At 37.8% G+C, this 26,660-nt stretch overlaps 1 protein-coding gene across 2 annotated transcripts; it reads right to left on the bottom strand.

Annotated features, from left to right (window-relative positions):
• Positions 1-23: 23 nt before the first annotated feature.
• phf19 (PHD finger protein 19) lies at positions 24-26,660 on the bottom strand. Of its 2 annotated transcripts, none has more exons than XM_089119806.1 (15): positions 26,374-26,660; positions 24,257-24,462; positions 23,452-23,533; positions 23,162-23,257; positions 21,096-21,190; positions 20,834-20,982; positions 19,859-19,954; positions 18,948-19,016; positions 18,278-18,398; positions 15,725-15,792; positions 15,463-15,612; positions 14,960-15,026; positions 12,162-12,247; positions 8,321-8,416; positions 24-1,843 (listed from the first exon to the last, which is right to left on the bottom strand). In XM_089119806.1, exons 2-15 carry the CDS (start codon positions 24,434-24,436, stop codon positions 1,510-1,512), a joined length of 1,689 nt encoding a protein of 562 aa, XP_088975932.1. In that variant the 5' UTR covers positions 24,437-24,462; positions 26,374-26,660; the 3' UTR covers positions 24-1,509. The 2 variants fall into 2 exon arrangements, with proteins under 2 accessions (XP_088975932.1, XP_039520567.1); XM_039664633.2 differs by having other exon boundaries at positions 14,960-15,029; positions 26,374-26,656.

Here is a 26,660-nt window from a genome sequence, read left to right as displayed (position 1 = left end):
TAATGTATAGAGATAGTCAAAAAAACATTCAAAACTATTTTATTTTAATCTTATACAAATACATTTTGTCTCTCTTCTGAACCTTGTTAAACTCGTAACCAAAATATAAAACTCCTCTTTTAATGTGATCAAGTTGACACACACACACAAAAAAAAATGGTTTTGTATAATCTGGGTTCAATTTCACAAATGCTTTTCCATTGGGGTAACATTTTAAAAGTAAAAAGTAAATACTTGAAATATATTTTTATACATTTTTTTTCTTCAAAATCAATTAGAAAATATAGGTAAATTTATCCAATAATAGCTTGCATAGCTGATAAAACATGTTAATAGTGCAATAATAAAATGGGGCTAATCTTATATCCAATTATATACATGTAAATAATAAAGTAGTTTTAATAATGTTGTGTACTATAAAACTAATGAAGTCAAATTATAGAACCTGACAGCTTTAAAACTTCACATTATTTTCAATTTTCCAGTCAATCCAATAATCTGATAAGAGAACGAATCCCCTTACATATCCAGCTCAAAAATAGACCATTTTGCAAGATGTAAACAACACTGGTCCAGAAACACTTCCTGATTCAGTTTGTAACATGTAAAGAAAACATCTTAAAGATGTTTGTTTAACTTTTTGAGTCAGTTTTATATGTTTTGTTGGTTGTATTTTATCCCAGCTTTTCTGTAGTGTTAAAAAACTGAAACAGGAAGTGCTTCTGGACCAGTGTTGTTTACATCTTGCAAAATGGTCTATAACAACAATCTTTGGAGAGCTTGTAGAAAACATTGATTTGACGGTCACATGTGGGTAAAGAGCCTAGAGATTCTATTGAAATGAAATGCAGATGATCCGTTTCCTTCTGCTTTCTCAAAGCAGGTCTTGTATATCCAATCCGACATGCCAGAGCATACAAAAGGATATCAAATAGAAAAATACTTTTCAAAGCAATATTTGCTTCACTTTGGTTATAATATATAAATCACCAAGAACAAATTCAAATACTATGGTTGAAAAGAAAAGAACGAAAGTGCTGACTAATATTTTAACAGCTAAAAAGTACCACTGTTAATCTTAGGTGAACAAATAAATGTCGCTATATATTCCTTCAGCAGAAATACTTTTGGAGATGAGCGCTCCATGTTTTATTAAACTCAAAACTTAACTGAAACTCACAGGGGCGAATGCTCTTAAACGGTTTGAATGTGAAAAACTAAACTGGAATGACTTCATGTTACATAATACTGTCCTTTATCTGCTACCTACTGTAATACCGTGTGTAAGTTACCAGACTGATTCATGTTTGTGATGTTTAAAGTGCCCCAAAAAGACACTGTAAATGACTTCAAGAAAAACAAAGACTTGATATAAGACCAGAAGATCAGAAAAAATATGTGGTTTGTGGGAAACAACAAAAACAAAACTAGAGCTCTGAAACTATGGCTTTCACAAAAGCGATGTAGGGAAAGACTATGGGGAGTTATCCATCTGCTGTTCTGTGATGTTCAGTAAGGTGTGGTTCCTTCCCACTCCACTAAATACTGCACCTTTCCTTCAGGTGTGATCCTACGAGCCAGAACCTGATACTTCTCCCCGCAGGTGAGCCTGCCGGCCGCCCCGAAATAGCTGGTGATTGAAGACTTGAGGTGAGACAGCGAGGAATCGTCCTCGCTGATGCTCTCGAAGGTGTGGCTGTCGATGCTGTTCTCCATCATGACGTTACTCTCTTCTCCAGGCATGCTGATGGGGCTGAGCTCACGTTCCACCATCTCTCTTTTTGTGGCCAGCACAGTGTAATTAGAGGAGGGCAACTTCCTCTTCCGACTGCCCACATTTTTCCTGTAAAGAACATAAGAAGTCACTGAAAAAAAAAATGTTTGTTCATAATATTTCAAATCTTTTCTGCTCATCATGTAACCAGAGGAGATTGAAATCTTCACAATCCAAATCCTGATGGATAAAAATCAAGAACGGAGTGCTTACTTAGTACCGACACCAATCATTTTAATTAAAAAAAAAAAAAAGGAAATACACTCAGTATACAAACTGCAGTGTTTCCCCTACCATTGGTTAAAATGCTGACGAAATCCAGTCATAAAAAAATTATTTACTGTATATTTTCAAGGAATAAATACTGTAGAAAGTGGTTCAGTACACTTGAAATCAAATCACGATGTAGACTAGTGTGTGTGTGAATATTAAACCACAAATACTATTTAAATATGAATGCTGCGTGCCTTGTTCCGTGTGAATGAATATTGAAGCCGATGTACAGTTTTATTTACCACACACACACACACACTGAAGCACGTGTGACGCTTGCACTGTTTTTTGTCTATATGAAGAGAGAGATGATTAAACTACCTCTCCAGGCTATGTCCAAAATCTCCCACTACTCACTATATAGTGGACTATATAGTGAGCTTGCCATTTTGTAGTGCTGTCCGAATCTATAGGGATGATTATTATACCCTATATAGTCCACTCAATGTATCCCAGAATGCATTGTGAAAAGTAGTGTACAACCGATGGTCACTAACCTAAGCCCTACATACCATCATGCATTGCGCTGATCGTAAAAAAGTAATCGTAATCGACGGCGCCGAGAGACGATCGGGTAGTGTCCGAAAGTGGTATTTCTATTATGCTGGTGAGCTCACTATATAGTGCTCTACTCCCTACCCCCTACTTAGGGGGTAGGGAGTAGTGGTTTGAGTGGAGATTTCGGACACAGCCTGAAAGTCACTTCGTGATCTTTAACCACTTCATTTGAGAAACTACCATCATGACATAAACGCACAGAAACTCAAATGGTCTTCACGGCAACCCGTCAAAATAAAAGTTCGATTTAACTTGACAGAAATATATTATTGTTGTACAGTTGAATTTAGATATGTCCAGATGAAATAATACATTAACACTAATACAAATAAATTATGATTTAAAAAAAAAAAGTGAATTAAAGGAATAATCCATGTTTTAATTTTAACAGTAAAGCTCATTGTGCAGCCTGTTATTTGACAAAAAAAAAATATATGATAAATTATAAAATTTGTGTTTTATCGCTTCATTTTATTACCAGCAAAAACACAGAATTAGTGTGAATTTTATTTTCATATATATTTAAAAAAAAAGTTCATAATGTTTTATTTTAATTAATTAGACATGCTTTTTGATTGCTAAAAAATGACATGCCCGCTCCGCAACACTAGCAGTATTTAAAAAAAAAAAAAAAAATCCTATGGGAAACACTGAACTGCTCAGTATGCATTCTATAAACTGCAAATATTAGTATTTTGTACTATTTTTTTAAAGTTCTGGTCAAAAGTGCACTATTATTTAAATATTTTTCTATGTATTATCCAGCCAAAAAATATTAAAGAAACTTTATTGCGGTGCAGTTGCATTGATGCACTGAAACGGTCCACCACAAGATGTCCCCGTTTAACACTGAATTTAACTTCGCCGTCCCCTTTCACTTGCCTCTGTGGGCGTTACGGCATTTTAAAGGTCACACAGCAGAACTGGACTTTAAGGTTTTTCTTTTTCATTCAGCGAATCTTCTGGGGAGTTTCCAATCTGCATTAGCTTCATAATGACCACACATTTCTGCCCAAGGGCATGTGTAACATGGGAAATCACAGCAAGATATCAAAATCCAATGCTGAGAACCTCCATTTCAGAATCATTACAGCAGCCAAAATGGGATGTGGAGCTAAACAGTATTAGTACATGAAAGCCAAGCACGGAAAGCAGATATGTGTTTGTGAAGTGTTTGATCTAGCCCCCAACTAGGATGCACAGTAGGGGACAGGGATCTGTCGACCCTCACAACTTTTCCAGTCGAGAAAATCCAAGTTGTGTTTATTTTCCTCCACCCTCTCTCTCCGCCTCTTTCTAAACACCCAAAGGAACACTGCGAGAATACTAATGAGCATTCCATATCCTAAAATAAATAACACAAACTATGGGAAAGTTTTCAAAGAGTGAGTGGGGACGTTTTGCAGTCTCTAACCAGCCATCCATCCAAACTCATGTTCTGCGCACAGGCCGTTGCTTTCTTTGGTTGCGATTTCGCCAGGCCTGGTGCAGTGGGTGACAAAAAAAATAAGAGATTACTAACTGTACAAGTATCTGGCCTGCAGGACATGAGGCATCTCTACCAGGAATCTGAAGAGCTTCAGAAGAAGTGGTGACTCAACGGAGAAAAAAAAAAAAAAGCTCTGCTCGACAGTGTCAATGACGCTCCACAATGAAAATAAAGCTTTGTGAGGAAGATGTAAGGGAACGGGCTAGAGGTAAAAAGAGAAGAGGAGGAACCGAAGATTTCATAAGGAATGGTTCATCCGCATATAAAAATCATCATCATTAGTCATCGATTGTCATTATTTTTTTTTAAGGAAAAAAAATAATGATTAAGTAAAGTGAACTATGTCAATAAACAAATGTACAGTAAACAATTTTAGGTCGCACTTTAGTTTAGGGTCTAATTCTCACTATTAACTAACTATTAACTATGATTTTTGCCCCAATAAACGCCTAACTACTGCTTATTAAAGGTGTAGTTCACTTTAAAAAAAACTTTTGCTGGTAATTTACTCACCACCATGTCATCCAAGATGTCCACGTCTTTCTTTCTTCAGTCGAAAGGAAATTAATGTATTTTGATGAAAACATTCTAGGATTTTCTCCATATAATGGACTTCAATGGGAACCAAACGGTTCAATGTCCAAATGAGAGTTTCAGTGCCGCTTCAAAGGGCTTTAAACGACACCAGACTATGAATAAGGGTCTTAAGAAAGAAAGACGTGGACAACTTTGCAGATCATTTTTCATGTTGAATTCACAACAAATATTAAAAAGTCCACTCAAGCATGAGCATAAATAGAAAAACACATATTTACTATTGAAATAATATATAATTATAGAATACAAATACGTTTTAATCCTAAATTTTAAAAGATTTCATATTATGCATTACATAAAATATTACATATTAAACAAATTAAGGGAGGAAATGACAATTTACTCACTGTTTTATATTCTTTTTCAAGACTTTTCCATTTTAAAAAGGTTAAATTCCCTGCTATCTCCAGGTTATCTATCTCCTAGTGAACCCTGTCTCTTAAACCCTTCAACTTTAAAATGAATACACACTGGGGGATGAGTCTGGGTAAAACTGCAAAACACCAATGAATCTGTGGTAAATTGCTAAGGCAGCCAGGGGAGGTTGAAAACACCTGGAAAATATCTCTGACCTTCAACGCTAAAGCCAGATTCGAGACCTCAAAAAAACGGACTAATGGCAATCTCGGCTCAGACATGGTTTCCGGTCCTATTTTCAGCCTCCACCGACTCCATCTTTAAAATAAACAGGAGCAAACAAGTGGCCATAACCATAAATAACCCATAATCTGACCATATTTCTCTGCGAGCTGTCAGTAGCGGTTTACACACAACATCAGGTGTTGATGGACGCCTGTTATTCCTCTTTAACTTGTGGGCAGCGGAGTGCAACCCCAGCAGAGGAGGTGAGAATCTACAGTGACAGCCGCGCTGCCAAATTGTCCCACTACAGGAATATTGATTACGCTGCAGTAGCCGTGAAGAGGACACTTGTGAAAGAGCAAGATGAAAGATGAAGAGGATACGGGCCTGGAATTCCAGCAAACCCACCATGGTCATTCCAGCGCCCGAGTCAAATTGACAATTGCTTGAGCTCATGTATATTAAAAAGTACAGCGTTTTAGAGGCACCCTGCTGCCTTACATGATATCATTGATGTCACCACTTCAAAAGTCAAGACAAATTAGAACCTCGCAGAACACCTCAAGCTAGCACTGAATTGAACCGCAATACCACTTAAGTTGTAGTACAGGGTTAGCATCCGTGGTTTCCATGGCAACAAAGGACCAGCGGGTCCACTGGAAACATGCATGGCTTTAACTTCACTTATTTGAATCGCACGGTTGCAAGGATGTACGAGAGTACGGGTGATTCGCAACAGCCTGTGAAGGATTACATCACACCAGCTGCTAAATCTACACCCCTGTGGCTAAACAAGTTCATACATCAGCTGCGATGCATTCAATTAGCTAATATGTTAATGCATTCAGTTCCCTTTTAAAGAGGACCTATTATGCTTTTTTGCATTTTCAACTTTCTCTGTGTGTGATGTTGCTGTTGGAGCATGAAATAGGTCTACAAAGTTACTAAGTCACTCCAATGGGAGCTATTCACTTTAAGTACACACTGTTTCTAAACTCCCTCTGTTCTGAACGCCTCTTTTGTAGTCTTGAGTTTTCTTTCGGGAACATGGCAAAATATTCCTTATTTAAAAAAATCCCACCAAAGACATACACAAAAAGCAGTAGCACCTCATTGCAGTACACAAGATCCAGGGGGCGGAGTCGGATCCAGATCTGAGGGGTGGAGCTGGGTAGGATTAGGGGTGGGTTTAGGAATCAGGGGGTGGAGCTGGGTAGGATTAGGGGTCGGTTTAGGGATTAGGGGGTGGAGCTGGGTAGATTTAAGGGTGGGTTTAGGGATCAGGGGGAGGAGCTGGGTAGATTTAAGGGTGGGTTTAGGGATCAGGGGGTGGAGCTGGGTAGGTTTAGGGGTGGGTTTAGGGACCAGGAGGTGGAGCTGGGTAGGATTAGGGGTCGGTTTAGGGATTAGGGGGTGGAGCTGGGTAGGTTTAGGGGTGGGTTTAGGGATCAGGGGGAGGAGCTGGGTAGATTTAAGGGTGGGTTTAGGGATCAGGGGGTGGAGCTGGGTAGGATTAGGGGTGGGTTTAGGGATCAGGGGGTGGAGCTGGGTAAGTTTAGGGGTTGGTTTAGGGATCAGGGGGTGGAGCTGGGTAGGTTTAGGGGTGGGTTTAGGGACCAGGAGGTGGAGCTGGGTAGGATTAGGGGTCGGTTTAGGGATTAGGGGGTGGAGCTGGGTAGATTTAAGGGTGGGTTTAGGGATCAGGGGGAGGAGCTGGGTAGATTTAAGGGTGGGTTTAGGGATCAGGGGGTGGAGCTGGGTAGGTTTAGGGGTGGGTTTAGGGACCAGGAGGTGGAGCTGGGTAGGATTAGGGGTCGGTTTAGGGATTAGGGGGTGGAGCTGGGTAGGTTTAGGGGTGGGTTTAGGGATCAGGGGGAGGAGCTGGGTAGATTTAAGGGTGGGTTTAGGGATCAGGGGGTGGAGCTGGGTAGGATTAGGGGTGGGTTTAGGGATCAGGGGGTGGAGCTGGGTAAGTTTAGGGGTCGGTTTAGGGATCAGGGGGTGGAGCTGGGTAGGTTTAGGGGTGGGTTTAGGGACCAGGAGGTGGAGCTGGGTAGGTTTAGGGGTGGGTTTAGGGATCAGGGGGTGGAGCTGGGTAGGTTTAGGGGTGGGTTTAGGGATCAGGGGGTGGAGCTGGGTAGGATTAGGGGTCGGTTTAGGGATTAGGGGGTGGAGCTGGGTAGATTTAGGGGTGGGTTTAGGGATCAGGGGTTGGAGCTGGATAGGTTTAGGGGTGTGTTTAGGGATCAGGGGGTGGAGCAGGGTAGAATTAACGGTGGGTTTAGGGATCAAGGGGGTGGAGCTGGGTAGAATTAGCGGTGGGTTTAGGGATCAGGGGGTGGAGCTGGGTAGGTTTAGGTATATGTTAGGTGGGAGGAGTTGGATGTGGATCCGACTCCTCCCCATGGATTTCATGTTGTGCAGTGAGGACCATCTCAAAAAAAGGGGAGGCCTCATTTAGTTGCATTAGTAGTGTGTTGAAACTCGCAGTTATGATTAGGAGCATTTACAAAACACACTCAAAGCAGTTGGCCAATCACAATACACTGGTACAGCCGACCAATCAGAGCACATTGCGCTTATGTGAAAAATAATGTGCCTTTTGGACATTCAAACTTAAACCTAACATACTGTAAGAGTGTGTATTTAAATTAACATTCACGAGTGTTTTTTTGTGTTACATACATAAAAAAAAAAAAAAAAAAACATAGGAGTGGGTGCTTTTATGCACCTAGGGATTTGATTCTATTTCAATTCAAAAAGTCGTTATCCGATTCCCCAAAAATTCAGGATGCATCTTCGCTTTTCTGCAACACTGTGAGGGTGCGAATCTTGGGTGAGTTAAGGTGCCTCACTGTAAATATATGTGCATAAATACTGTATATTTATATACTGTATTATGTCTGCTCTGACTCTGACAGAACATGGTTGTTATAATCTAGTCAGTGCCACAGAGAGTTGGCAAATGTAGAAAACAATTAAGATTATCTTTATTTAGAAAATACATAACATTGTTAATTTGCAGATGCGAAGAAACTGAAAAGTACCTGAAGTCATAGGAGACGCTGGTGGTGGCTGAACCAGAAGTACTGGCTGCGTCGGTGGAGTCCTGGTCCAAACTGAATGTTTGTCCTGAACTGGTGCTAAGAATGAAGATGGACAAATCCATGAAGAGATACAGAGACAAGGAAAGAATAAAAAAAAAAAAAAAACTACCATAAAGGGATACTTCACCTCTGGAAAGATGAATGTGTATTTAAAAAGGGTCATTTATGTAGAAGAAATGTGAAATTATTTTTGAATTTGGAGCTTTCTAGACTGAGAAAAGCCCGAAAATGTATTTTTGGCTTAATGCTAAATCCTGAAGTTAATGTCACAACTCAGAGCAAAGAGGTAGGCCTTGATTTTCCTTAAGAGGAATTGATTAAAACCAGTGTTGTTATTGTTAAAACTTTTTTTTTTTTTTTGGCTAATCAAAATAAAGCTGAAATAAAATAAAATATATAAATGTTAGATGAAAAACTTAAGAGAATTAGAAAAGTTTAAGTTAAAGCTAAATAAAACTATTCTAAAGACCAATAAAAATTACAAATTAACCAAAAATTTAAACAAAAAAAATACGATTTATATATTATATCAAACTAAATCAAATAAATCATAAATAGTCACATAAAACAATACAAATTGGGAGAAAATGTTGTTTCAATTTGACTTCATGTTACTAATCTTAAATCTTTCTCAATCATACTCAAGAGGCCAAAGCAAAAGGGCTACCGAAGAACACAAAAGAATACAGTTGATCCGACCTGCTGCTTGCTATTCAACACATTATACAGCGCTGGGATTGTGACTACACCAGAGTTTATCAGGACTACCATTCAAAGGATGGCAGTCATTAACTACAGTTCACGGCTTTGTGATGAAACCCAACGTGCCCTTTTTATTATGGCCGAAACCAACTCCAGATTTCTCTTTTATACTCTTCAACAATCCCTCCTAGACAGCCGCTTTCGCCTCTCAAAGCTTTGTCTGCCCCAATAGTGTTTCCAATTCTCTCATTATTCAGGCCTGTTAGAGAGATGATAACCTTTACAGAAAAGTATAATTAAATCGCTTCACCAACCGTGCTGATAAAAAAATAGTTTCTGTGGGGTGGGGTTGTGATTGGGGAAACAGTGAAAGACCTTTCTGATATTTCAAAGCAAAATGGATGCAAATGAGCGTGATTGTTCGCAAGCCAATAAATAAGATGCTTAAGGATTCAAATCAAAGCTAAGGAGAAAAGGTCAAGCGTGCCGTCTGCTGCCGTGAGACTGACTTTGATTGAGACCTCATTATGTACATTGACGGAAAGGGGGCGATTCGTTTCTTTTAATTTTAAAACAGGTGAGGCGACTTTATCAAAAAAAATAATAATGAAAGGGCAGACGTATCAAATGAGCCATCAAACCCGAAGCATGGAGATCTATGTACTTCCGTAAAACTTCAAATAATAGCCGAGTCCCAAATAGACGCCTGTCTTTTTTACACGCCTGGTGTGGCTGCAGGTTTGGGTAAATAAAGGCCGGACGCAAATAGAGGCCGGGTCTGTTTTTTAGATTCGGGTTGTATTTAATCCCGTAATTAAGACCCGTCAGATAAAAGCCCGGGCTATGATTTGTTTTACTATGTTTTTTTTGTTTTGAAAAGCCTAATGAATTAATAGGTCACTAAGAGGACAAGGGTAAATAATGAACTAGTACCACGATAAATCAATTATGCAATAATACGCCTTTTCCACACCAAATTTAAAATGCGAAACAATTAAAATTAAAAAACATGGATTAATAAACCATCTTACTATGATGATTTTATTCACATTAAGGAAGAGTGGTATGACTAATATTTTATATAAATATATATATATATATATATATATATATATATGAAGAGTTCAGATGCAAAAGCCTCTAAATGCCATTTGAAATTTTCTTCTTTAATGATGATTTTTATCAAGCTTGTATATTTAAGTTCAGTAATTTCACTTAAATGGCAATGATAATTACCTATTAATTGTTATTTAAGTGAAATTACTGAACTTAAATATACAGGTTTCATAAAAATCATCATTAAAGAAGAAAATTTCAAATGGCATTTAGAGGCTTTTGCATCTGAACTCTTCATATATATATATATATACACACACATACACATGGTGTAAATGATTTAACTTATTCATGACATAATTTCAAAAAAGTTTACACTATATGTTTGTGAGGTAAAGCCTATTTGTGCACAATTAAAAAAAGTGTGAATTCAATACTTAATCTTTTTTGATTATATCTTATGATTATTTAATTATTCTTTTCTGTAAAGCACTTTGAATTGCCATAGCGTGTGAAATGTGCTATATAAATAAACTTTAAAGATGAACTGAACTGAAATTTGAAAAAAGGTGACATAACAGATGTATTTTATTAATTATCATTGGTACAATTTTTAAAATGGCATAATTTGTTAAAAGGGATAAAATGGTACATTGAAAGTCTTGTTTTTGTTACACGGGCGCCGCCATGTTGGATTTCAACATTCGACTACGTCACTGGCATGGTAAGCCACTCCGATGCCTACCCGCACCAGCAGAACAGCCGTAGCTTGTAAACAGTCTGAGGTGCGCTGACATGGCTGAAGAAACAGAATTTTTAGCGACACACTATCTAGAGATATGTACTTTCGTCAATGAGTACATGAAACGTCTGACAATGTCTGCATTAAATGTTTTATTTACACAAGTTACAAGTTCAACACATCACGTTAACGTTACACGAATCCTTGATATTCGGCTGAGGGGAAAAGATTCCTGATGTGTAGTTCACGGTAAAGGATGGGATTCTCCTTTCTAAATGCACCCTCGCACATAGAGTGAACTGCCAGTACGCTGTTAATCTAAACAGTCTGAGAAAAGTATAACAAGTTAGCCCAGCCGTCGCCTATTCGTAAAATACCCTGTTACTGATGGGGCGCTCGCGTCTCAGCTCGGACATCCATTAGAGACAGCATAGCCTCCCCCAACACGTTTCTCTCACCGAACAGCATCCGAAATGAACGGTGCATGATGGTGATGCATTTTTCGCCGATCAATAAATGTTTCAGGTTGACCTCTCTGCAAAAGATCGACTCCTGTGCAGTATGCATACTCCACAGCGCTCGCGCCCACAATCACTTCTCCCCAAAAACGATCCTGTACTGTAAGTGAAGCCTAAAACTGATCGTCCTCCATGTGGTGGTAGTCAGACACTACCGGCCTGTCCCTCGCGGGCTCAAATGCGTAATCCATGCCGTTAAAAGTGCTCATTTTCGTCTGTGTATATGGGACCTGCAGCTGTTGTTTATGGTGCTCCGCGGGTCCTACCATGCCAGTGACGTCATCGAAACTGCCAGCGCTAACAAGCGCAATTTTGCGTTGCTTATAAAAAGCTATATTAAAATTTTTTATTAAAATGTTTAGTGTAATTTACTTTTAATTGTCATAAACAACCCGTTTTCATCGTCGATTTTTTTCAGTTCAGTTCATCTTTAATCTTTAATATTATAAAATATGTTATACTTCTTATCGATATATAATAGCTTTGACCATATTCTAATTGGATAATAAACATTATATCAAAGTCATTATATACTCACATCTGTGACCACACATCAGTTGAATTTCATATTAATATGCTACATTATAATATACCATTTAATTCTATATTTATTTCATACCAGTGGCCAATCCCAATTCACCTTGCTTCAAAAATAAAAATAAAAAATAAAAAATTAAAATAAATAAATAGAAATAAGCTTTGGACTTGTGTGAATGATTTTAGCAACAAAAAAGGTCAAACAATCAAAAAAAATTCAATTCACCTCTTTAAACTCTGCAGCTCGTCCAGCGTGAAGTCGAAGATGTTGGCCATGTGATGATTGGTGCTCCAGGCAGAGGTGAGGTCATTCTGCGATGAGGTCACAAACAAAGTATGGAATGCAACGTTAAATTCATTTCACCGCGTCGACTCATTATCATTTGGACAATGCCGATAATCACAGCTTTGATTATGACGATCAGAGCCGTCACGGTTGTTACAGTCACTCTAATGCCGTCTTTGAAGTTGCTCTCGGCATTGTTAGCCGTGCTGCCTGGAGCGTCAAGATGTGTAGTTCAAGTAAAGCATGTCTGGGGACTGGAGACCTCTCAGAAGGATTTGTCAGTTAAATGCCTCAGAGAATGAATGTAATCCTTTTTAGAAAATTTAGAAAGACAGAATGAGAGGGTTGGGGAGAAACAAACTTAAAGTAGCAACGTAACCCAACTAGATTTTGTCAGTAGCGTGAATACTTTTTGTTACTAGATTGTAGTGCAGCTAAAGGCGAGCTTGACTGGAGTTCAGCTACATGAAATCATGAGTAGCTTGTAACATGGCTTTCAAAGTAGCTTCACCAACAGGGACAGAAAAAAATACGAGGGAGGGAAAGCAAAGGCGAGAAAGAGACAAAACAACACAGGAGAAGAGGGGGAGAAATGCGAGGTCTGCATGGCAGCAGGCGTCAAGGAATAAAAAGAAGATCACCACGGGGCGCAGGGAAGATGCTACAGAGAGATGAAGAGAGCCAGAAGACAACCAAGAGTAAACTTCGCTTGGGTCATATTTAAATGTAATAGTCAGTACATAAGAAACCTTGTAGTTTTGGCAGAAAAAAAAGAAACAAGTAGCAGAAATGAACGCTTGGCTGCATGAAATTGAACTATCAAGGAATTCAAGAAACTTTAAGAAGTGCTAGAGCACAAAATCTCAGTAAGGGAAGCTCAGATTTGTACTGACAGGTCAAACATAGTCTCAGAACTCCAACACTTCACCTCTTCATGAATCCGATTTCAAGAGGACTGCACAAACTGAATTATTTAGTGTGTGTGTGTGTGTGTGTGTGTGTGGTTTAGTGATAGATCAATATAAATCAGCTAGGCCAGTGTTTGTGAGTAGATGAGAAGCAGATGATTAAATCATAAAATTGTAAATCACAATAAATAAAAAATTGAAAGTAAAAACATCAAAATGAAATAACGATTAACAGAACCGTGAACATGCGAACATGTTGTTAAATCATATATATATATATATATATATATATATATATATATATATATATATATATATATATTAGGTCAAAGAAGTTCGGTACACTAAGTTTGTGAATCCCTGAATTATGCATACATTTTAAGATTACTATCATCCTGTGCTAATGCTGGCCAGTGAATGGTGTCTGATAATCTTGTGAATGGATATCAAACACTTCCTGTTCTCAAATATTTCTTAGCAAAATTAGGGTTTATTTAATTTCAGAATAATTTTTTGTAAATGTCTTATTTGATGTCATTAATTTGTAAAACATATATCCACTACAGTTCAAAAGTTTGGGCTAGGTATAATTGTTTCATTTTTTTTTAAATAAGTGTCTAATGCTCACCGAGGCTGCAGTTATTTGATCAAAAACAGTCAAAACAGCATTGCGAAATATAGTGCAATTTAAAATAACTGTTTTCTATTATAACAATTTTTAAAAAGTGGTTTATTCCTGTTGGCAAAGCTGAATTTTTACCATTATTACTTCAGTGTCACATGATCCTTCAGAAATCATTCTAATGTGCTGATTTGCTGCTCAAGTAACATTTCTTATCATTATCAATGTTGAAATCAGTTGTGCTGCTTATTATTTTTGTGGAAACTGTGACACTTAAAAAAAAAATAATAATTTGATGAATAGCAAGTTTTAAAGGACAGCCTTTAAATATTTTGCAATAAATTTTTCATTCATAAAAAAAACACACAAAAAAACATTTTGAACGATGCATTGTATTGGCCATCTCTAGATACCACTGTTAGCCACCGAGCAATTCATATCATTTGACCACTAATAATTACACTGTTGCATAAACTGCTTAGACTAGTAATAACTTTTGTTCTTTAAGGTCATAACCTTTTTAAATAATTTACATAAAAAAAATAGCCTGGCAGATATATACTAACTAGGGCTGTGCAAAAATTAATTGCGATTAATCGCATCCAAAATAAAAGTCTTTGATTACATAATATATTTGTGTGTGCTGTATATAATTATTTTGTATATATATACACACACACATGCATGTATATATTTAAGAAAATGTGTTATTCATATATAAAATATTTATATTTATATAATATAGATTATGTATCTATATATATATACATATATATATATAGAAAGAGAGAGAGAGACAGAGAGAGAGAGAGAGAGAGAGAGAGAGAGAGAGAGAGAGAATTTAAGCGCAAATAATTCTTAAATATATACATGCATGCATGCATAGGATGAGATTAATCGCAATTAATTGTTGCACAGTCCTAATGCTAACCCTTGGCTAACTGCTAGCTGTTTACAATGTTTATGCAACTGGCCCAGAAACTTTTTATAACATTTACATAAAAACAAACATATTTTGAATCAGAAATGTATTAACCCTTGGCTAACTGCTAGTTGTTTTCAATGTTTATGCAACTGGCCCAGAACCTTTTTTTTTATTTTACAGACCTAGTAACTGTAACAACAGAACACAGATTTAAACCAGACAAGAAAGGTCATGTTATACGGCTGGTGACGCAGTGAAACGTTACCCCGGGTGAAAAGCTTACATTAGGAATTGCATCCTCCAGCAGCCACTTGGACCTCTTCTTTCTCCGCTTCTCTGCAGGAACAGAGCTACTGCAACAGAGGAAGAACAGAAACATTCAGTCGACATAATTGAGCATAATAACAGCTGAACTCAAATAAACTGTCAATCGATGCATCATCTCCACCCACTAAACATGTCATTACAGATTTGAGAGCAAAAACTATTGAATCCTAAAAATTAGATGTGACTGTCAAATGTAAAATTATAGGGGAGAAACCAAGTGTCTTTCAGTGCATTCATTACATTATCAAAGCACTGCGGAAATCTAAATTCCCTAAGAAATAAGGACCTCGGTTATGATCAGTCGACTGGATAAATAATAAACAAATAGCACTGTGAAACAATTCAAAGATTTCATTGGGATCAGTCTCATGATGAATTTGAATGTTTCCATGTGACATCAACTAGAGGTCTCATTCAGTAAAATGAGAGGCACTATTAAGGAAAAATGAAATAATGAACCTGCTTCTGCTGGCCCCTTTTTTGTGGCCCCTGTGGCCCTCACTGTTCTGGGCCTTCTCTGGGAACAACTTAGATGGAGGGTTAGGAGGGACCCTTGTCCTTAGTCGGAAAATGCATTTCCTCTTCTTGATCTCCTTCCCACAGAGAAACCTAAAAAAAAAGGGGGTCATACACTGAAAAGTTACATTATTTTTATATACAGTATATTAAATATATTTATAAAACACACACGTATAAAACAAAAGGAAAATATTTTTCTTACTTGCTTTTATAGTTGTTGAGGGCATCAAGAATAAACTGGCCTCGTTCAGACAGAGGGGTATTGGAGAGCTGAAATAGGTGAGAAAGTCTTTGAGAGAAACTGCCGGTGTGATATGAGCTTTTATTATAAGACATTTCCTTTGCTGTTGCCTTGAGCTGTCATGTTTCAATGAAGACAAATGAAGCCCGTTGGCTTCGCTATGGTTAAGTCTTGCAATTTAGCAAATGCTGTTTTTTCAGATTACACATGACAAGCGGTCATGGGGGTCGTGAGCAACCAGTCGACCTGATTGGAGGTAGCTTGCCGAGGCATACTTTTCATCCAAGAGTAAGTTCATATAAATGGTTACATTTTATGCAAATTAAGTAAGTGTGGTTATTTATTTATTTTATGAACATGCAGATGTGGATACAATATACAGTGGTGGAATGTAACGAAGTACAAATACTTCGTTACTTTACTTAAGTACATTTTTCACGTATCTTTACTTTACTTAAGTACAATAAATAGTGCCTACTTTTTACTTTTACTTCGTTACATTTTGCAGCGATTATTATACTTTCTACTCCACTACATTTCTACAACTTCTGTTACATTTTCGTTACATTTTCTGATCAGTTTTTCCCCTGCCAAAACGTAATCTGACCGTCCGTTCGTTGCACGTTTGTCTCACCAGTGACAATTGGTTGCCATAGATACAGTATATCAACCCGGTCACACTAAATGCGTCTCACACGCAGTGTGTTTATCATGCAACTCATACGCGAAAATTTGTTTTTACGTGCATAGGAAACACATCGTGTGTAATATATGTTTGGTTTGGATTATGGCAAGCCAAGAGGTTCAGAATTACACCATAAATGAATCGCGTTTACTGTCAAACATAGTTATTAACATATAGTACTAAGGATAAGCATGATATTGCCTAATTGCAAGCTTGTTTCAGAAATGGTGACATTTTTTTTCCATCATTATTGAACATCATTATAGGAGTAGGCTATTAGGTTGAATGAGTTAGAATTAAATGTTTTATTAATCATTAGAAAATAGACATTAAGATAATAAATTGTTATGCAAGTACTTTTACTTTTAATACTTAAAGTACATTTAAAATAAAGTACTTTTTACTTAAGTATGGTTGTCATTGTGTTACTTCTACTTTTACTAAAGTAAATATTTATCTGGGTATTTGTACTTTTACTTAAGTACTGAGATTCAGTACTTCCTCCACCACTGATATAGCAAAATTACAACCAACAATGGAAAGAAAAAAAAAACCTATCGGGACTTGTTTTGATCAAGCACTTCATCATGCTCAGTTTGCATTAGAATGAGTAAAAACATAATTCAAGCAAAAAAAAAAAAAAAAGTTTAAATGCTGTTTTCAGCATTAAAAGATTAGTTCAATTGGCCTTATGCACAGCTCCACTACTTCCTGAACTTAAGTCAGCTCCTTGTTTCCTGTCTGCCATTATTGGTCAAATTGATTGCCGGACCTCAGTTGTCATGGCAACAATAATCAGACACACCTGAATTAATCAAGTTTGGCCAATAATAGCAGACAGGAAACAAGGAGCTGGCTTAAGTTCAGGAAGTAGTGCAGCTGTGCATAAAGTCAATTCAGACTTCAATTTCCTGATAATTTACTCACACCCACGTCTCCAAGATGTTCATATTTTCTGTCTTTAGTTGAAAAGAAATTAAGTTTTTTGAGGAAAACATTCCAGGATTTTTCATCATATAGTGGACTTAAATGGGGTCCAATGGTTTGAAGGTCCATATTACAGTATCAATGCAGCTTCAAAGCCTCCAATCGATCTCAGACGAGGAATAATGGTCTCACCCCCATGTCATCCAAGATGTCCATGTCTTTCTTTCTTCGCGTTTGTGACTCTCCTATTCGAACTCGTTCATCAAAATGAGCGAATCTATTCCCGAGTCAATTCGTTCATTTTGTTCGTTGAATGAACCAAATGACACGAAAAAAAGATTTGTTCATTTTGATGAACGAGTTCAAACAGGAGAGTCACGAACACGCATCACAGAACAGAGCAAGGCGACCATTTGAGCTTATAAAACTTGAACTTTGTTATTTTTTTAAAATGAGCGATCGTTTCGCTTTATAAGACCCTTATTCATCGTCTGGAATCGTTTAAAGCCCTTTGAACAGTTTGCAGTTTGCACTGAAACTGTCTTTTGGACCTTGAACTGTTTGGTTCCCAGTGAAGTCCATTATATGGAGAAAAATCCCGGAATGTTTTCATCAAAAACCTTCATTTCTTTTCGACTGAAGAAAGAGAGCAAGACAGTTTGCAGACGGTGAGAGCGTGCGTGCGCGACCGGGGCTTTCACTCTCTCTCTGCTCGTTCTCTCAGTTAAACAAGCGCAAAGGAATGATGATGTGTAAAAAATTGACCGTATCGGCCGATATATCGTGCACCACTACCTAGAAATAACAGCAATCATCTACAGTACCAGACAAATAACAACCTAAAAGTTACAGACTTTACCTTAAATTTTTGATCTTGGATAGAAAAAGCTTAAATTTATAACCTTGCCCATCTGGAAATGATCCCAGTTGTTGCTGATGAAGGTTTGGATCTCTTCCAGTTCAAAGTATTTCTTCTTACTTTGGACTCCTAGGTTGTACAGGGCAAGATGGACCACATCCACCCTGCAAATGAAAAAAAAATGTTTTGTTTTTTTTACAAACCTAAAGCTCTAAAGTGTGAGAATAAGCTGAAGATGTTTTAGACCTAATGCAGAAATGCTCTTAGATCAAATGACACTGCATGAAATGTCACATGGTATGTAAAATAGAGTGTTCACAAGGCAAGGTCCATTTTAACCCACCATACTTTTTAAGAAGGATAAAGCTTAAATCTGAACCGAGACTGACTTCATACCTAAATATCCAGCTCACTGTATTTCAAGAGTAATCCCCTGCTATCATAAGAGATCCTCTCAGCAGCAAATCTTTGCTTCAAATGGATATTTCTCATTTGGGCCAAAAAGCAAGAATCAATGTCTAGACAAACTCTATGCTGAAAAAAACCCCATCGAACCCACTTTACTTTCTGAGATAGCCAGGAGCACAAGAGTAAAAGCTCCGGATCGAGAGCTCCGGCGTGTATCAATCAGATCCGACAGTTTGACTGTATAATTCAGACACAGATCTGGGCGCCATCACTCGTGAGGTGGGAAAGAGGAGATCCCCATTTACCATCTGAGAGCCAGCCGCTTGATGTATTCCACTCCTTTATTGCACACCGCACAAATGAACAAGTAAAACCTGCGAGAGAAAATGGAGTCATTTAAATGACATACCTTGGAGAGGCCACAGAAAAACTGTGCTTGACAGTGTCATTATGATCTTTGAAAAAAATCCCCTAATGCATGTAATCTTGGCTGTGTGCGACGACGCATTAAGTTTGTCGCAATATTCACTAATCATCACTGTTGAGATGTTTCAAATAGAATTGCACTTTGGTTATTGCATTCATTGGTCTTTCTGAAAAGCAACGGCCTATATTTCATTATAAAATGGAAAACGCCGACCCTAAAATCTGATTGGACCGATTCGCCGTTCGAGGCCACCAAAGAGCAATTCGTCTGTACACACTGAATGTGACTCAGCCGCATGACACAATCACACCTAATCAGAGGTTTACAGCTATTTTTTCGACCAATGAGATTTCATTATTTAATTCAATTAAACCATGCAATCAGAAAAATGTGTTGCTCGCCATGAGTGCAGTTAGTTCAACAAACTCAGAGTTACATGAGACATTTTTGCTCTAAGAATGGTTTACTTTGCCGATTTAAATACTTCAGTCATTTAAATATTTATTTATTCAATGTTGTTGGTGTTTTATAAAACCAAATGCCACATGTCATGATGTTGTGCGTTACAGTGAGGTTTTAGGCACTCCACTTTCAAGTTCAGCCAAAAAAATACCCTTTGGACATGATACAATCGCTGAAAGCATTGCTTTAATGATCTAAAGCCAATTGTTTTGATTGATTCGAGGGAAAATACGAGAAATCGATAGTGAAGGATGGCAGAGTATTGATGCAAAGACGTAAGTTCTTTTGTTGTGGTAAAGTTTGTGATGAATGAAGCTCTGTACATACCTATCTCCGAACATCATGGACTCCTGAAGGCACTGCGTACACGCCTCATGAAACCACTGCTCGCAGCGAAAACATTGCAGCATTTTCAGGTACCACCTGATGGGACAATCGTGAATAAGAAATGAACTGTCGCTTTTTTCTTATCAGACCCAAAGCACAAAGACCTAAACAGACCAATAACATTTCAAGATAAAAAAAACAACAAAAAAAAAACAAGCAAAACTAAGGGGGTGGTGTGATGGAGTGATGCTCAGATCTCTATTTTTTCCATTCTAATGGTGTGTCTATAGAACAGCAGCAATAGAAAAACCAGTAGCACAGCATTAACTGGATGTTTGGGGTGCACCAATCCCACTCATGTAGACCAAGCACGAGCAATATAGCTGCACAATTAACTAGTAAAAGATTGCAATCTCAATTAAAACATCCAGGTGATCTCATTCCTAAATGACAACAATTCGCCTGGAACATTCAAATGTTGAATGCCGCCGACCCAGAGAAAGCAGTTGTCATGTATAACAGTATATGTATGAAACGGACGGCAAGTTTCAATCCCTCAAGAAGCCTATGGAGTAGTATGGAGGAGTGATCCAGCAAAAATATCTTAATTTGTGTTCCCAAGATGAACGAAGGTCTTACGGGGTTGGAACAACATGAGGGTGAGTAAATACTGACAGAATTTTCATTTTTGGGTGAACTATCCCTTTAAGTAGCCTTTATAAATATATTTGCCTAACATTACTGGTGTGCACCTTGACAACAAGTCGAAGTTCAAAACAATTGCACTGACATATATTAAGATTGCAAGTTGCTTTCAGTTAAAACAGCTCAAACATGCATTTTAGTCTGGGACTAGGCTTAAGCCTTGTCTGTGAAACCAGGCAAAAATGTATACAGAGCATCCGTGCAGTGTTTTCATAATGCCTAGACCTCTAGCAGGGACAGAAGGAAGAAAGCAAAACTCTTTTGACTCACTCTCCGGGCCCTCCGCAGTAACAGTAGCACTGCTGATGGTTCGTACGATGCAAAGAGTCCCACTCCAGATCCTCTGGATTATAAGTCAGCACCTGCTTCATGGCCTGTAGCGCTTTGGAGATTGGCCCTTTTTTCAGAGCTCCCCCTTTCTGCCACACACATGAACACACATGTCAGCAACATACTTTCCCTGATCCCCATTCATTTATATGGAAATGGAAAGAGAATATAGTGTATACACACTTGGATAAGAAGGACTTACTCTCACAGCTAAGGCAAAAATGCACTTCCTGCAGAACCATGGGGGCAGGTCAGCTGAGCTCTCCACTGGGGGCAAGTGGCAGAGCTGGTGATAGCCTGAAGATGAATGGAGGACAAATATTAGCACAAAAAAAAAAAATCTACTCATACCCAATCAGATGTGTAAATATGAACAGCAGAGCTAAAGTCGACACTAATCCTTGAGACTTCAGAGAGCCACTCCTGCGTCCCCAGCGAGTCATTAATGCAGTGCAGTCTTACCGAACCCCCTTAGTCATCAAAGACACCCAGAATAGTTCTCCATTTACTTTGTAGATCCTATGGCATTTATAATGCAAATTGCACCACATTTTCCACTCCATTCTTTTTAAAATACATTCTCACAAGTACATGCTAATCAGTTGTATCCACAGGCAGAAGAGTTCCCCAGCAATTACATCATGCAAGAAGTCACAGCAACAATTATATAACTAGATTTCGACATTTTCTGAAGACAATGTGAGTGCTGTATGCTGTATGAGACGTAACTAGCATAGACATTGAACATTAAGATCGCCAAACTGCAATGTTTGATTTGACCACCCCAAGCACACAAAGATTTAGTATTCACAGAAGCTATAAACTTAAATTGTAAACCGTTTCATGATAGAAATGTTGAATAACCAAAATGAGGGCTTGGAGCCAGAGGGGTGTAAGTGGCATTTTGGGGCGAATAGGAGTTCTTTATATCAAAATAAAGGTATCGATGAGCTCTATCCAATGGTGCTAAAACACCTATCTGAGATCAAACTTTATTGAATAAAGCAACAAAAAGGCGTATCTGACGTATTTGATTTTTTGAAAATGTTTTAGAACATGGTCATTGTGTTAAAATGCCATACATTTTTTACTTAAATACTCATTTCATGTAAGTATGCCTGTGATTGCAAAGTTTGTGGTTTAAGGTTAATCATACAGGTGATTGAAGCGTGGTCAAAATTTTGTTTTTTCTCTCCCGTAAAGTTTGTTAAAAGCCACTTACGCCCTTCTGGCTCCAAGCCCTCGAAAAGTAATATTGAGTGATGCAAACTACTTCACTTTTTCTTTTTCTTTTTTTTTTTAATATAGCATCATTTTTCATGATATAAAAGAGTTGGTCTTGGTCACCACTACCATTTTAAGTTGTTGTGGGTGGTTGCCAGGATGTGGGTGTGTAGTTGGTAGGATGTTTTGGGTGTATGCTAGGTGGTTGACCAACTGAATAACCATCAGCCACCCTGCCATCCCACCCAAATCTACATAAAATATTAACTTACAGTATGGCTTTAAGTATTACATCGAATAATAAGTACTAGGGCTGTCACTTTTTGAGAAAAATCAAATTCGAACGGTTATCGAATATCAAGCATTGTATTCGAATATATTCCATTTTTTTAGAGCGCCCGCTCTTGGATGAGATGGCAAACAATAAAATAAAAATAAAAAACGGTCTAATCATATACTGCAAAAAATGCGCTAAACATAGCACTTTAAAAAACGGAGTTTATTTATAGTTCGAATACGGATATTTCACGTCATGTTCGAACGCATATTCGAATATCGAATAAAAAGTGACAGCCCTAATAAGTACAATGTACGTGTTGTAAAACACTTTTGCTGCTGTTGAGGAGTGACAAGACGTCGACTTCATCTTTGCAGCCGAGACTGACACAGAAAACACTAGTTTATTAATTGACAATTAAAATGTCTCCTTGCTATTTTTCCGACAAATTCATAATCAATACTTTTGCCGGTGCTTTGCAAGCTTTATGTGTGCGCTTGAGTGCAGAATAGGCTTTATTCCACCCACAGTATTTTTAAGCACGTGCGATTAGTCGACAAATGGCTTAAATGAACGTCTAATAGTCAAAAAAAAAAAATCGTTAGCGAAGGCCAGCCCTACTATTAACTTTTATTGTTTTTACTTCTATGACATTTTATTGTAAAATAAGTTTTTTTGAGTCAACACTTTTTTAAAGCAAAAACAAGTTTTTTTTTCTGTGATATACCCAGGTTTATATCCAGGTGCTACGTGAAGAGTTCACTCACCTATTCCACACTTCCCGCAGATAAGGATTTCATTACCAGGAACTAGAGACATGTCAGAACACACTGAGCATTTTGGTTCTTCCCCAGGGACACCAGCTGTGTGAGAGAGCGAGAGAATAAAGCTTGTTACTTCGTCACAAAGCGCTAATCCCATACCGTCACAGGACACAATGACATATCAAACAATATATCCGCTTTCTAGCTTGCTGATGAATATTGTGGCTTCTTTAAAAAGCTAACGATTTAAAAACCCCAGGTTTGTACGATGCATTTCCACCCAGACCTCTTACCATGCTGTATGTCTTTCCAAAGCACCCAGAACTTGGAGTTGTCTTCAAACGTCACAAAGCAACTCTGTTTTGAGGTGCTCACCTATAGGGAAATGGAACGAGGAACGTTTGTGTGGTGAAATGCAAACATAAGACTGTAAAAAATATATATATATATATGTCTACGCCAAATGAATTATTCATGATTAAGAGCATGTGCTATCAGGTCATGAACATCGCTTGCATGTTTCCTTCAGGGACCCAGCAATTCATTTTTGTCCTCAGAAGGGAACATTGATTTTTGGTAATGGCACAGTTTTATATATCTGGTGTATATATATCTTAAATTTGACATCCTGGGCTTTCAAAGCACAGTGTGATTTTCTTTTTCATTTCTTTCACACATGTCCTTTGTAAGGTACATCAGGACTTTGAGAATTTCTTTTCACCTTGAACAGGATAAAAAAAAAATACAATATTCCATTTAAATATCACAAAAATGCTCTTATCCTATTTTTCCATTGGAAGTTGCCACTCAAATCACATACATAATGACATTTTTCTATACATTTACACACATTATGAAATAAATAAAAAAATAAATATTATATACATAAATGTTGGTAAAAACCAGTTTAGAGACGATGTGCAAAGTCTGATTTATCTGTTTAAATTGCTCGTATGTTTTTAATGCTCCAAGTACTATAACAACTCAATTCCAACACTTTTTATTGCTGTGTCCCAGGAGGATATATACAATGTGTGCAATTTAATAAAACAGATTCAGTTCCGGTTTATATAGACCCCCAGAGCATCAGCGACTCACTCTCTGGATTTTGCCCAGGTAGTAAAGGCCGTCAGACCAGCGGCACAGAACGTATTGGCCCACGGTCAAGTTGGTCTCCTGGTCACTGCAGGGTTTCTCTTTCTTGGGAAGCAGGTGCTTGGGTTCTAGAGGTTCCGACCCGACAGTCAGATATCCGTCCCGACAGGCCGATTCCAACATGCTGACTGTAGAAACACCTACACCTCCTGTGGGTCAGTGGTAAAATGCAAAGAAAAAACACACACAAAGATTACATCAGGTTTATCACATGTGATGTTCCCCAGAGATGCCAAAAGTGGAAATACTTGCGACATATTGCATAATCTATTGGAATTTTTCAGAGTATTTTTCTATGTAAATATGATTCAAATATGGAAACCTTAGTGACCAGTGGTCACTTATCTCTATAAAAACTCCAAAAGAAACCAAGATAACACTGACATAATAAGGGGTTTTGCCCTGTTCAGTTGCATTTATGAAAAAACACCTAGAAAATGCTATCTATATTCCCCCAAAAGTATTTATTTACAGATGGAAAAAGGGGGTTTACGGATTTATATGTACAATTAATCAATAAGCATAAATGCAGAACACTATTGGACTAAATGAACAGCACATCTCACATTATTAAGGCTTTTAAAAAGGACAGTCATATAGGTTTCGATTTCTCAACTTGCTGCTGTGATTTTAAAGAGGATCATGCACTACACTAGATTATTTGTTTTACACAGCCTCTTTAATAATTACCAACCAGAAATGTGTCCTTTTAACTGATATTATCATTTATATTAATATGAGTTTCATAATATCCATTCAATGACTACACATGCATGTTTTTTTGTAAAAAAAAAACGTCATTTGCCAACAATTTACAGACTACAACAACCACAAGGACGAGTTTACATGCTTCTATAGTGCTTATATAGTAGCTTATATTTACAAAAAAAAAGTGTTTCAAAATGTCAAATGTTTTTTTTTTTTTTTTTTTGTAAAACAAAAGTAATGCCAAACAAATATCCAAATATCTTATTAATGCCATTTTAAAAACCCATAGGAAATTCCAGAGAAACAAATGGGGTGGAATTACAAATTCTCTTCTGGGTTTTGGTGCTACAAACTGAACAACTCACTTGACAATACATAAGTTGATAAAACATATATACAGAAATTGACAAAATGGATGAAACAATAAATACCTTGTTGCAATCAATACTGTGGGGTGAAAAACACATTATCCAAAAGCGGACCACATTAAAACCATTTTTTTTTTATTTAAAATTAGTTATATTAAGTAAATAGTACATTTAAAGACTTTTAAAGCTTTAATTGCTTTGCAGGACCAACAAAGTTAAGCATTTTCAAAACCCCCTGGTTGGGAATCACTCAAAATGTGCAAGTATGTAGCCTAGTGTACAGCAGGTAAGTGAAGTGTTAGTGTACTCGATGGTTTTGACAACCTGCAGGAATTCTGTAGAACTGCAAAAAAGATTCGCCCAACCACAACTGTGCACATGGGGAATATTGCCTGACTCAGTCTCAACCCTGATGAGTTAAAAAGGCAGCACAGAAACTGAGCTGGTTGACTCATCGTCAGGATGTGAACTTCAGACTTACTGATCTCGGCCAGTTTTCTTCAAATAGTCAAATCAATCGAAACCAGCCGGCCAAGAATCACACAATCTGCAAGCGTGCTATAACTGTAAAAGAATAAAACATGCGTGCCTTTTCTCTGTGTGACAGAAAACTATTGCATCAACTTTAAAAGCATGCACGCCTGCTTAAACAACAGCCATGCCGACTTCTAAAAAGTCTAGTAGTTCAGTTGCGTAGCTAATGAATCATATATGCGAATCTTTGCTCAGCACTGACTCCCTCCCCGTTTGAAGACATGCAACATCATCAGTGCATGCTGGAAAACTTGCGCACTGCTAAAACTTCTCTGACTCAGACAAGTTGTCATGCTGGCTGTAATCAAACACAACATGCACCAAAACGCAGCATTACTCTTTCATATGCATGAATAAGTTCACCGGAGCACTACCGCTGTTACTGTTAATGCACTAATGCTGCAAATTTTGAATCGGGTCACATTCAAACACATCTCGCGCTGAGATTACCGCTTTGATTTCTCTCCGGTCCCGCGGGTAAAACGCGCCAAAAAGTGCAGATATTCCTCCTCTGGCAGCCCGATGTCCCATTCGCGATGTTTAAGAGTAAGTTTCTGGTGTTTTTACAGCACAAGCGGCGCAGAAATGCAGTCAGTGCACGTCGCCATTTTTTCACCTTTTCCCGCGAAGCTTTTACGTTTTGCTTATGTAATTAACATAACCCGATCATCATCATCATCCGCGTACAGGAAGTACAGCAGCGGTCTCGAGGAGGGGCTACAGAAGCTCTGGTCCAA

Source organism: Pimephales promelas, chromosome 14 (assembly GCF_988280905.1).
Source record: "Pimephales promelas chromosome 14, fPimPro1.hap1.1, whole genome shotgun sequence".
In the NCBI taxonomy this organism is placed as follows: Eukaryota; Metazoa; Chordata; class Actinopteri; order Cypriniformes; family Leuciscidae; genus Pimephales; species Pimephales promelas.
The sequence above is the reverse complement of the archived record's forward strand: the minus strand, read 5'-3'. Positions and strand labels throughout refer to the sequence as shown.

Coding starts and splice junctions, on each gene's coding strand:
- phf19 (XM_039664633.2), bottom strand. CDS start 24,436: ATGTTGGAATCGGCCTGTCGGGACGGATATCTGACTGTCGGGTCGGAA. Junction 18,399..18,947: donor AAGCGGCTGGCTCTCAGATG/GTAAATGGGGAT, acceptor TTTCATTTGCAG/GGTGGATGTGGTCCATCTTG. Junction 12,248..14,959: donor TGGAGGATGCAATTCCTAAT/GTAAGCTTTTCA, acceptor ACCTCATCGCAG/AATGACCTCACCTCTGCCTG.